This window comes from Lipotes vexillifer, unplaced genomic scaffold, assembly GCF_000442215.2.
Source record: "Lipotes vexillifer unplaced genomic scaffold, Lipotes_vexillifer_v1.1 scaffold995, whole genome shotgun sequence".
Taxonomy (NCBI): domain Eukaryota; kingdom Metazoa; phylum Chordata; class Mammalia; order Artiodactyla; family Lipotidae; genus Lipotes; species Lipotes vexillifer.
Genome location: NW_006785389.1, coordinates 400,619 through 413,580, shown reverse-complemented (window position 1 = coordinate 413,580; position 12,962 = coordinate 400,619). Strand labels below are relative to the sequence as shown.

At 47.8% G+C, this 12,962-nt stretch overlaps 1 protein-coding gene across 1 annotated transcript in view; it reads left to right on the top strand.

Moving 5' to 3' along the window:
* The window catches only part of LOC103079309 (zinc finger protein 470), a 39,876-nt gene extending 28,565 nt beyond the window's left edge, over nucleotides 1-11,311 (top strand). Inside the window, exon 5 of the mRNA XM_007457462.1 lies at nucleotides 10,253-11,311. Within this exon, the coding sequence (XP_007457524.1) occupies nucleotides 10,253-11,311 (1,059 nt within the window). The remainder of the gene's footprint in view (nucleotides 1-10,252) is intronic.
* Nucleotides 11,312-12,962: the final 1,651 nt, after the last annotated feature.

The window sequence follows — 12,962 nt, the reverse complement described above, 5'->3', positions numbered from 1 at the left end:
TGGCTCACGGGCCCAGCCGCTCCGCGGCACGTGGGATCCTCCCGGACCAGGGCACGAACCCGTGCCCCCTGCATCCACAGGCGGACTCTCAACCACTGCGCCACCAGGGAAGCCCAAAGTGGCTTTTTTTTAAAAAAAGGAATTATTAGCAGGACTGGCCAAAGGATGTATGGGCCAAAGAATCAAATAATAATATCATATAATAATAATAACTACTACTGGGGAACTAGATCCCACACACATGCCGCAACTAAGAGTCCGCATGCCACAACTAAAGATCCTGCATGCCTCAACTAAACATGCTGCAACAAAGATCCTGCATGCCATGACTAGGACCCAGCCTGGCCAAAATAAATAAATATTAAATAATAATAACTACTACTAATAATAAGTATATATATAAGATGCATATGTGAAATGTCAAAATCAATCAAATGTAATAGTTGACATTCATCGAGAACTTACTCCAGCCATACCAGACACTGTGCTGGAACCATATATGCATTACCCCATTCAACCCCCATGACAACTACAGAGGGGGACATTGTTATTATGAACAAATGAAGTTCAGCGAGGTTAAGGCACTTGCTCAAGGAAAAGACAGCCATTGAGGGTAGAGCCAGGATTTCATTGCAGGCTTCCAGGCTCCTGAGCCCACACTCTCAACCACTGCCTCGTACTGCTTCCTCATCAAACAATAGTGACCCACGAGGCAGAGGAGGCCAGCATGAGCCCAAAGCCTCTGGGCGGGCACATGGAGACCATGATAGGACTGGCCAGGAGGTGAGGCCTCCTCTCAGGGAGGGTGAGCCAGGGTTCACGGTTCTCGTGTCAGGGGCTCAGAGCACTGGGGAGAGCCAAGGACCTGTGGATGTGGGTGGCAGTAACAGTAGCTGATGGTAATTAAGCACCAACTGTATGCTGTGCCCTGTTCTGAGTGTCAAACATGGATTAACTCATTTAATCCTCACACCATCCTTACTCACTGACCCATTTATTCATTCAAGAACTATTCATTGAGTGCCTACTATATGCCAGGCATTGTACTAAACACTGGGGAAATAGTAGAGAGCAAGACAGATGTATTGGTTTGCTAGGGCTGCCATAACAAAGTACCACAGACAGGCTTAAACAACAGAAATATATTTTCTCACAGTTCTGGAGGCTGGAAGTCAAAAATCAAGGTGTTGGCTGGGCCAACACCTTGATTTTTTTTTTCCAAGTAATACATTTTTTAGTAAAAATTAACTACAGGGCTTCCCTGGTGGCACAGTGGTTGAGAGTCCGCCTGCCGATGCAGGGGACATGGGTTCGTGCCCCGGTCCGGGAAGATCCCACATGCCACGGAGTGGCTGGGCCGGTGAGCCATGGCCACTGAGCCTGCACATCCGGAGCCTGTGCTTCGCGACGGGAGAGGCCACAGCAGTGAGAGACCCGCGTACTGCAAAAAAAAAAAAAAAATTAACTACAGAACAAAAACTCAAAGTTTCCAGAATCCACCTAAATCACCAACGTGGTTAGGAAAACATTAAAACCTGCCCACGTCCCTGTAAATGACAAATCGAAATAAAAAGTAAACATACATGATTTCCAGGAATTTTCCTTTGAGTACTTTAAATAATAATAATGAAAACAACTTCTGTAAATACATTGTTTAGAGTAGGGGATCAAAACAAATACGTGGAAAACCACCCTTCCTTCTGAACGGTCTAGAGAAGAATCAATTTCAGGCCTCTCTCTCAGCTCCCAGTAGTTCTTGGCTTGTTTTCACATGGTATTTTCCATGTGTGCGTGTCTCTGTGTTCAAATTTCCTCTATTTATAAGGACACCAGTCATTGGATTAGGGCCCACCTACTCCAGTATGACCTCATCTTAACCAGTGGCCCTATTTCCAAATAAGGTCCCATTCTGAGGTGCTGGGAGTAGGACTTCAACACATGGATTTGGAGGAGACGAAGCATAATTCAACATATAACAAATTCTTAGAATAATACCTGGTACATAGCAACTGCCTATGAAGTGATAGGTGTTGTGACCTACAGTTGACAACATCATTGTCATCACCATCACCATCATCATCACCACAACCACTGTCACTACTACCACCATCACCACCATCACCATCACCACCATCACCACCATCATCACCGTCATCACCATCACCACCATCACCACCACCACCACCACCACCACCACCACCACCACCACCATCACCATCATCATCATCACCTCTCCCTGCTAAGCCACATTCATTTCATCCCCAGGGCTTACAGCATCAGCTGGAAAGTCTCTTATGCTTCCACCACATGAACTTCTCATGATTCCTCAATGGTCTAATCTGCCTTTTAAGCCTCATGTCTTGACCCAAGCTCTTCCTCCCTCCGGACCCTCCCCCCAAGGACCTGACCACTGATCCTTCCCCCAGCCTAAACTCAGTGTCACCTTTCTGAAGTCTTCCCGGACGCCCCCTAAAGCTGCTGTTGCTCAGGTGCCTGGAGAATTTTGTTCATAGCTTCATGACAGTATTGACCAGATTGTGGGTCAGTTACACGTGTTTTCGTCTGCCCCTCCTTTGAGGAATGAGTTCTTAAACCTTCTGTGTTTGTATCCCAGCACCTTGCTCAGTGCCTGCAGCTTTGTAGGGGCTCAGGAATCTTTGGGGAACTACTGGGTTCCGTCTAGGTTTCTGCTTTTGCTGGGCTTCTAATGAATGTGTTGATTCACTGGGTTATGATCATTTTGCCTTTGATTCCTTCTCTGTCTCTCAAATCTGTGACTTTCTGCTCTAAACAGCCTCATATTTGTTTTATTTCTCTGTCAGAGGACCATCCCCAAATAATGAGGCACCAAGATAACTGAGTGGTTGGTCCTTGTTGAAATCACTTCAGATACATCCTGTGTGCCTTCCCTAAATCCTCTTGGCTTTTCTGGCCATTCTTCCAGACCTCTGTAAGGAGGGCCCTGCGGTGAGTGGTTGTGCGTTTCCTCTTACAGGAGTCAGTGACGTTCAGGGATGTGACTGTGGACTTCACCCAGGAGGAGTGGCAGCAGCTGGAACCTTCCCAGAAGGACCTGTACAGAGATGTGATGCTAGAGAACCTCCAGAACCTGGTCTCACTGGGTAAGGGGCAGCTTTGCTGAGTTACTTACCATCAGCCTGTCACGTGAGGACTACAGAGAGATAAGAAGAAAGACTGACAGATTTGACTACGTAGAAAGTTTAAGTCACTGACAGATTTGACTACGTAGAAAATTTAAATCACTCAAAGCTAAAAATAAAGTTGACAGATGATGAAATAGGGAATAATATTTACCACATGGATAACAGTCAAAGGATTATAATTATGTAAAGAGCTCCTAGGAATAAATAAGAAAAAGACTGAATGATGGCCAGACTTATAGCTGGAAGTTCATAAATGTGGAAATACATGGAATCACGCTTTATAAAAGATTTTTAAATCTTACTAATAGTCAAAGAAATACAAACTGAGTCAAAGAAATACAGTTTTTGCTCATGAGGTACACAGAAATGAAAAAGAATAATAGCCTGTATTATGAAGGTATCGGGAAAGGGACTCTGTCTTTTTAGGAGTATAATGTTGGGACAACTCTTTTGGAGGACAGTTTGGCATTATCAGCCAAATTTTGAACAATTCCATTTTTAGGGATCTATCCTTAGAAATCTTTCTATAAGTGTACAAAGTTTTCCATAGGAAGAAAAATAGAACTGACCTAAATGCCCACCTGTACAAGACTGACTAACATATCAAGGTGTAGCCATATGATGGAAACCAGGCTTTTCAAAGATGAGCACTCTTTGTAGGCACTGACATGGAATGATGTCCCTTGATGTGTTGTTGAAACACTAACTTTCAGAGCTAGAGTATGGTCCCATTTCTTCAACAGCTTTTGTGGAAGTATAATTGACCAAAAATTAACTGCACATATTTAAAGAATAATTCAATGTATTTCAACATCTGTACACATCCAGGAAACCATCACCATGATCCAGATAATGAACATATCCATTACCCCGAAGAGTTTCTCATGCCCCTGGGTAATATCTTCCTCCCCTCCCCGTACCCACCCTCCATCCCCAGGCAACCACTGGTCTGCCTTATGTCACTATGGTTTAATTTGCATATTCTAGAATTTTATATACATGGACTCATACAGCACGTAGTCTCTTTTTGGTCTGACTTCTTTCACTCGGCATGATGATTTTGAGGTTCACCCATGTTGTATGTATCAATAGTTCACATCTTTTTATTGCTGAATACCATTCTACCTATGGATAGACCACAATTTGTTTATCCATTCACTTGTTGATGAACATTTGGGTTGTTTCCAATTCTGGACTATTACAAATAAAGCTGCTGTGAACGTGTGTGTACAAGTTTTTCTGTAGGCATATGCTTTCCTTTCTCTTGAATAAACACTGGTGAGTAGAATGGTTGGCTCAGATATGAGGTGTATAATCTAACTTTTAAAGAAACTCCAAACTTTTTTCCAAAGCAGTTGTAACATTTGACATTTCCACCAGCAGTGAGTGGGAGTTTCAGCTGCTCCATGTGCTTGCCAAATCTCAGTATGCTCTTTTTCATTTCAGCCTTTCTCGTTGGTGTGTAGTCTTATCATATCGTAGTTTTCATTTGATATTGAGAATCTTTCCATGTGCTTATTTGCCGCATGTATATTCTCTTCAGTGAAATACCTGTTCAAGTCTTTTGCCTGTTTTATTTAGTTGGGTTGTTCGTTTCCTTATTATTGAGTTTTGAGAGTTCTTTATATGTTTATTATTACTATCATTGACATAAGTCCTTTATCGGGTAGATGCTTTGCAAATATTTTGTCCCATTCTGTGGGTAGACTTTTCTCTTTTTTGATGGCATCATTTGAAACACAAACATTTTTAATTTTGATGTGTTCAATTTATTTATTTTATTGTTGTTGCTTGTGCTTTTGGTTTCGTATCTCAGAAACCATTGACCAACCAAGGCCATGAAAATTTACTCCTGTGTTTTCTTCTAAGAGTTTAACAGTTGTAGCTCTTCATGTACATCTTTGGTTCACTTTGAGTTAATTTTTGTGAATGATGTTAAAAAGGGGTCTAATGTCACTCCTTTGAATGCAGCTATCCAGGTTCCCCAGCATCATTTGTTTGAAGAGAAGTTTTTAATTTGAAGTCCAACTGATAAATTATTTTCCTTAGGGATCATGCTTTTGGTGTCAGATTTTAGAAATCTTTGCCTATCTCAAAGCCACAAAGGTTTTCTTCTGTATGTTGTATAGTTTCAGGTTTCATATTTTGTTCTATGATCCCCTTAGAGTTAATTTTTCTAATGACGCAAAATGTTAATTCAAGTTCACCTTTTTTTTGTCAAATAGATGCCCTGTTGTTCCGCCATGTGTTGAAAAGACTGAATATTTCCAATGAAAAATTTCCACTGAATTTTCTCCACTGAATTGCCTTTGCACTTTTGTCAAAAATCAGCTGTTCATGTATGTGTGGGTCTAATTCTGGACTCTGTTCTGTTTCATCCATCTATTTGTCTGTCTTGACACCAATACCACATCATTTGACCTGCTTTCATTTTTGCCTTTGTGGCTTGTGTTCAGTCTAGGACGACTTAATCTCCACAAGACCGTTCTGAGTGTTCTGCCCAACGCCCCATGAATTATATGGTGCGAGTTACATGGCTGGTGTGAGGAGGCACTGTTCCCAGCCCTGCGTCAGCTCTGAGTACTGTTTTCAATTCCTTTCGGGTGGTTTTCTCCAGCCTTGGGTAGTTTCTGTATATGAGTGTTCTGATCAGTAACCCAAGTCCTGGAGGGAGGACCTTGCCTGTCTCCAGAGCCCACTCTCCACACTTTCCTGTCCAGTACTCTGTCCTGTGAACTCTACCTGCCTCCATCTCTCAATTCCATCTCCTCAACTCAGGGAGTCTGCTGGGCTTCACCTCAGTTTCCCCTCCTGTGCTGTGGCCTGTGAACTTTCCTGCGAGTAAGTTGGGTGGTCGTAGGGCCTGCCTCTGTTGAGTCCTATGTCTCAGGAATCACTGCACTTTGTTGCCTGATGTCCAGTGTCTTGAAAACCTTTGCTTTATATATTTTGTCCTCTCTTCCTCCCATTGCTTTAGGCTGTAGGCTGGAGGGAAATCTTATCTTTGTTACTCTGTCTTGGCCACATTTTAGAAAATCAACAACAACAGTGTGTGTTCATATGTGTGTGTGCATACAGGGTGTGTTGTGCGTATTTTTTTAAAGTATGCACTGGGAAAAAATTCTAAAAGTATACGTCAAACTGTTAGATGGTGAGATTGCAGGAGACTTCCATTTTATGTTATTTTTTGATGTTTGATGTTTTAATAACAAGTGTGAATTACTTTGTGATCAGAAGCAATTGTAGAAATACATAATATGGGAAAAGAAACTATAAAGGACAAGAAGTCTAGTACCATGAAAAAAAAATCCACATTTAGACCAAAAGGAATGAATAACATTTTGGATGTTTGTAGCTTGTTGCCGAAATGGCCTCTGCAGACATTGTCCTGTTAACATTTCCCTTGACCGTGGGCAAGAAGGCCCATGTCCACACACTGTCACCAGCCACACATCATCAAATGCTTTGCTCCTTGCTGATCTGATTGGTGAAAAGCCATATGGCAGGGTCCTTTTAATTTGGCTGACGTTGAGCTGTGTTTGCATTTCTTTTCACGAGTAAGAGCTGATGCTTGCTTTTTTGCAAATCATCTCTCCTGAAGGGTGTTTGTGTTTTTTTTTTTAATTGATGTAGAGTTGCTTTACAATAGTGTGTTAGTTCCAGGTGTACAGCAGAGGGATTCAGTTATACACACAAGTATATATTTTTAGATTATTTTCTATTATAGGTTATTACAAGGTATTGAATGTAGTTCCCTGTGCTATATAATATATCCTTGTTGCTTATCTAGCTTATGTATAGTAGTGTGTATCTGTTAATCCCAATCTCCTAATTTATCCCTTCCCCCCTTTCCCCTCTGGTAACCATGTTTGTTTTCTGTGTCTGTCTGTTTGTTTTATACAGATTCATTCGTATTATTTTTTAGATTCCATATATAAGTGATTTCATATAATATTTGTCTTTCTCTGTCTTACTTCACTAAATATGATGTTCTCTAGGTCCATCCATGTTGCCACATCTCCTGAAGGGTTTTAATCCCTGAAAGGGAGGCCGCCCCCTTTTAACTGCCCCTTAACTCTGGGATTTTGCTGGCATGCTCCCTCCAGCTCTCATATTTATTCCAGAAGACTTCCAACTGTATTCGCAACCGAGACTCTGCTGCCTCCCATCTCTGCAGGCTCAGGCCAGTGTATGTCCCCAGCTGTCTCAGACCCCATGCACTCCAAACCAAACCCACCATCAGCCTTCCTTTCCTCCTCCTACTGAGAAGTCACCCCCACCCATGCCACGGGGCCTTCATGCCCCATGCCTCCATCTGCCCTAACATTTGGGCGTCACGCCACACCCCAGGGTCACTAAGCCAGGATCACTCTCAAGTATTTCTCAAATCCTTTGCTCTGGCATGGGAAAGCATAAAAACACAGCAAAACAGTGACTGACCAGGGCCCGTGGCTCTGTGGTCATAGGCTTCAATCTCAGCTCTGCCTCTAGTATGCTGTGTGACCTTGAGTAAATGACTTAATTCTCAGAGCTTGTTTCCTTGTCTGTAAAATGGGTATAATCTCAAACATAACTACATGGTCGTGGGGACCACACGGAATGATCTGTGTCGATTGCTCAGCCCCGTACTGGGCACGTTGCAGGTGTGCAGTGCATGTTTACCTGCTACCTTCTGTGTGCCAGGTACTGTAACTAACCAGGCACAGGCCAGGGTCTTGCCCTCCTGGAGCTCACTTTCCACTGCGGGGCAGGGGCTGGTAGTAAACAGATCAAGGGACAAAGACAAGTTGCCACGGGCCATAACGAATGATCACTAGGAAGCAGGCAAGAGGATAGCAAGAGAGATCTTCCTTTCCACCGTAGGATGGAGGATAAATGCTAACTGAGGCCTGAGGATGAGCACGCAAGGAGTATCAAGGAGCCAGCAGGTGCAAAGGCCCAAGGCAGGAAGAGCTCAGCACAGACAAGGGGGTAAAAAGGGAACCGCAGGGCAAGTGTGCCTGAAGAAAAGGAAGGTGCGTCAGTCCGGCGTGGTTGGCAGGATCCAGGCTGGCTCTGTCTGCCCAAGGGCCCTGGAGGGAAGGTCTTGGACCTGATTCTCAGCGTGCTGGGGAGATGCTGGAGGGCTTGGCCTGCCTGAGAAGATCCCTGCCACTGAGTGGACAGCGCCTTGTAGAGGGCAGAGGGTGTAGGCAGGAAATCTGCAGTGCCTGACTCGATGGTTGGCTGTGTTGGTGGAGAGATTTGGTCTGGCTCAAGCTGCTTTGCCCATCCAGTGGCACTCGACAGCCTGGATGATGGGAGGGAAGGGGCGAATCAAAAATGACTGCTAAAAAAAAAAAAATGGCTGCTAAATCTTCATTTTTAAAACACTTTTTAAAATTATGGTAAAATACATATAACACAAAATTTACCATTTTAGCCCTTTTTTACGTGTACAGTTCAGTGGTATTGAGGACATTCATATTGTTGTGCAACCATCACCACCATCCATCTCCAGAGGCCTTTTCATCTTCCCCAACCTGGTCCCCAGTAAACACTCCCTGTTCCCTCCTGCCCCAGCCCCTGGGACCCACCGTCTACTTTCTGTCTCTGTAAATTTGACTCCTCTGGGGACCTCATATGAGTGTCCTTCTGTGTCTGACTATGTTGCTACATCTCTTGGGTGAGCCCTTCTTTCTTTTTTTATCATTTGGGGTGGGGGTGAGGGTTCCAAAATCACAAGTTTCCTGGTAAACAGGCTTGCCATACCCAAGAGGGATACAGGAGGCTTCTGAATAGTCCTCAGCAGAACTCAGCAGGTCTGGGTGGGGGGCATACATTTGGGAGGCATCACTATATAGAAGATACTATATAGAAGTCCAGACTCCCTTGGCGGGGCCATGAAGGCATGGGGGGGTGTCTCAAACTCAAGTGTTGGTGGGGCCAGGTGGGGTTAAATGAGGGGTCTGGAACAGCTGCTGCTCCACTCCTGCTTTTTATCGCCTCATAGGAATAAAGGCTTTGTGTGGTCATATCGTTACACTTTTCGTGACATTTTTGTGTAAGATCTCACAACTTTTAAATGTTGGGAATGAAGCCATTAGGTCCACGATACAGAGTCCGGAACTCAGACTGGAAATAGAAATGAACAGGATACACGTGGGAGGGGATTGGAGACTCCGCTTGTTGACCAGGAAGGGATGGATGTGCAAAGAGGTGAGGTCTGGAGCCAGCCCCACGGGGATACCTGCGCTCCACGACTGGGCAGTGGAGGAGGGGAGTGAGGCCTACAGGCCTGGGGAGGCGGGATGGAGCTGCGCCGGGGCCCGGAAAGACGGGGTAACCTGCACACGCCATAAACGTCAGCTGTATTTGTATCATTTCTAATACAAAATCGATGCTCTGAGAAGCATGACTGGTTGGGGATATTCAGGATGGACCCTGGAGGGGAGGAATCCATTGCAGAAACTCCTCACTCAGGTTTGCGAGAGTCTTTCTGACCCGCCCCCTCCCAGCCCAACTTGTGTGTCTCCTCCGAGCTCCGAAAGGGACATTTCTAGTTCTCTGCTCACCTCCTAGGTTGGCTCTGCCTTCTTAAACCACGTGTGTCGTCAGCGCATTGCTTTGCTCTTAGCTTCTCCATCCGTGCCCTGTCGCTTACCCACCCCGCTTGGGAAGACTTCCACACCCAGCATTAACCGCGTACATTTCTTCTCTCCTCCTCCCCCCCAGACTTGGAAATGAGACCGGAAATGAAAGAATCAGACCTGAAGGAGATTTCGGAAGACAGGCCATCCGGGGCCTGGGGTTCAGCCGTGGACGGAGCGCGGACGCAGGGTGACAGGGTGGAGTCGCGGCGGGGAAGCGCTAGGACCTGCCCGGGGCGGCTGGAAATCTCCCGGGAGTCGGCCCCCGAATGTCGTGAATTGCTGGCGTTCGTTAACCAGAGCCCCACCCCGGCGCCACCCAGGTCGGGGGGTCCGAGGGAAGCAGGGATCCACCCGTTTGCCATGCGGGGCAAGAACCTCGCAGGTAACTCGGACCTTGGTAAACCCTCCAGACCGGACGTGGAGAAGAAATCCTACGACTGCAGCGAGTGTGGCAAGGCTTTTGGCCGCAGCTCGTCGCTGGTGAAACACCAGCGCATCCACACCGGGGAGAAGCCCTTCCAGTGCGACGTGTGTGGTAAGCACTTTCTGGAACGGTCGTCGCTGACCATCCACCAGCGGGTCCACACGGGCGAGAAGCCGTACGCGTGCGGGGACTGCGGCCGCGCCTTCAGCCAGAGCATGAACCTCATCGTGCACCAGCGCACGCACACCGGCGAGAAGCCGTACGCGTGCGGCGTGTGCGGGAAAGCCTTCCGGAAGACCTCCTCCCTCGCCCAGCACGAGCGGGTCCACACGGGCGAGAAGCCGTACGCGTGCGGAGAGTGCGGCAAGGCCTTCCGCCAGAACATGCACCTGATCGTGCACCAGCGCACGCACACGGGCGAGAAGCCGTACGTGTGCGGCGAGTGCGGGCGCGCCTTCAGCCAGAACATGCACCTGACGGAGCACCAGCGCACGCACACGGGCGAGAAGCCGTACGCGTGCGGGGACTGCGGCCGCGCCTTCAATAAGAGCTCGTCGCTGACGCTGCACCGGCGCAACCACACGGGCGAGAAGCCGTACGCGTGCGGCGAGTGCGGCAAGGCCTTCAGCCAGAGCGCCTACCTGATCCAGCACCAGAGGCTGCACATCGGGGTGAAGCCTTTCGAGTGCGGCCAGTGCGGCAAGGCCTTTAGCAAGAACTCCGCGCTGACGCAGCACCAGCGCATCCACACCGGCGAGAAGCCGTACGCTTGCTACATCTGCAAGAAGCACTTCACGGGCCGCTCGTCCCTGGTGGTACACCAGATGGGCCACACGGGCGAGAAGCCCTACGCGTGCGGCGAGTGCGGGAAGGCCTTCAGCCAGAGCGCCTACCTCATCGAGCACCAGCGCATCCACACGGGCGAGAAGCCATATCGGTGCGCGCAGTGCGGCAAGGCCTTCATCAAGAACTCCTCGCTCACGGTTCACCAGAGGATCCACACCGGGGAGAAGCCCTACAGGTGCGGCGAGTGCGGGAAAACCTTCAGCCGGAACACCAACCTCACGCGGCACCTGAGGATCCACACCTAGGGAGCTTGGGGCGCCCCAGTCTACACCAGGTGGGCGGGGTCCTTAGTACGGGCCGTCGGCTCCGGGAGTTCTCAAGTGGGGGCCCACGGTGGCGCAGCCCCGCGGTTCTTAGGAATTGTGGGGGGGTCTTGGTTCCCACGCGCCCCTTCCCGGCCGGGCGTCCACACCACCGAGCCGGAAGGCAAGTTCCTCCGTGCCCAGTGTACTTGGGAACGTTGCAAGGTTGGCTGTGGCTGGTAACTCACGGGAGTTCAGGAACGGAGCGCGTCGGGGTTCCAGACCAAGCGCCCAGTACATTTTAAGCGCTGAGATGGAGTCTCCGGTCGGTCTTCGTTCCGATAGTGAAGTTGGGGAGAGGCGTGCAGGACTTGATAAGAGCGTGGGGACGTTTCTCCCCTTGTCACACACACACCCTCGGTCTAGTCCAGACGTAGGTTGTCTGTGAGTTTCCTCTATGCGGAAGAGCTAGAGGGAGACCCTTCGTCGTCCTTCCATATCCCAGCCCCGCTGCAGTCTCCCTAAACCGTACTGGAAGCCCCCTCCCCCTAGGCTAATAAGCGGTAGAAGTTGGCAAGTTCGTGAGAGGAAAAAAATTTTTTTTCAGAGTTAGCAATAACAGTAACCGGTTTGGCTGCCAAAGTTTCTCATAGTGGTCTGTTAAAATTTTTTTTAATAAAACTTTTCATGAAGGGAGACCAGTGTCATCTTAAACAGTCGTCAGATGAGAAAGATACAGGTACCAGGTGTGCTGTCAAAGTCGGTTTCAGTGCTTGTGGGAGAGGGCAGGGGAGCGAGTAACAACAGGCTTGATATTCAGGTTTAAATACTTAACCGGATTCAATAAGTTGCGCATCTGAGTCTCTTTACATAGTTATTTTTTGCAGTAAACTTGGAGTCTCCTAAGGCTGACCTGAAGCTTTGTGTACACATAGAGTTCCCCCAGTCTCCCCTCTCTGGGACCTTTTCCACCACCTTTTTGTTTTAATGTTCTGTGCTACTGGTCGCAAATGTCATGGCGTGTCTGAATGTCCCACACTTCCTGACGCCGGGGTTCACAAAGAATAATTCATTTTAAGCAACCACTTATATTAGTAAGCACACTTCGTGTTGCAGGTAGGAAAAACAGCCATGTAGAAACATGGACAGTTTTTGAATGTCTGTCAGGGTGCAGGCATCAGGGTGGGCTTGATCCGGATGCACAGCGCGTCAGAACCACCGCTCTGCCTCCCCGTGGTCCACTGGCTCTCCCTTCACGCACTGGCCTCGTCCTCAGGCTGGCTTCCCTTGTGGTTTCATGGTGGTTTCCAGCAGCTCCTCTTGACACACTTCCTCAGTCTCGTCCAGATGGAGACAGACCTCTTCCAGTCATTGACAAAAAAGCCCTAGGCTTCATTCTGGCTGGACTCACCAGGAGCTGATTGTTCTGACCAGAGAAATGCCATGTGCTGATTGGCTTAGATATGGGTCTCGCCCTCATCCTTGAAATAGTAGCCGTGGAAGAGGAATGAATGGGAGTGACTGCCCAGATCGGCCTGAAACCACTGTCCACCCTTGACGTGGGCGTGGGGTCCATTCTGCCCAGGTCACAGTCAGGGAGAAGTGGGATGACACGGAGAAGCCGGCCCCAGCGTCATCGGATGGCTTCTCTGGC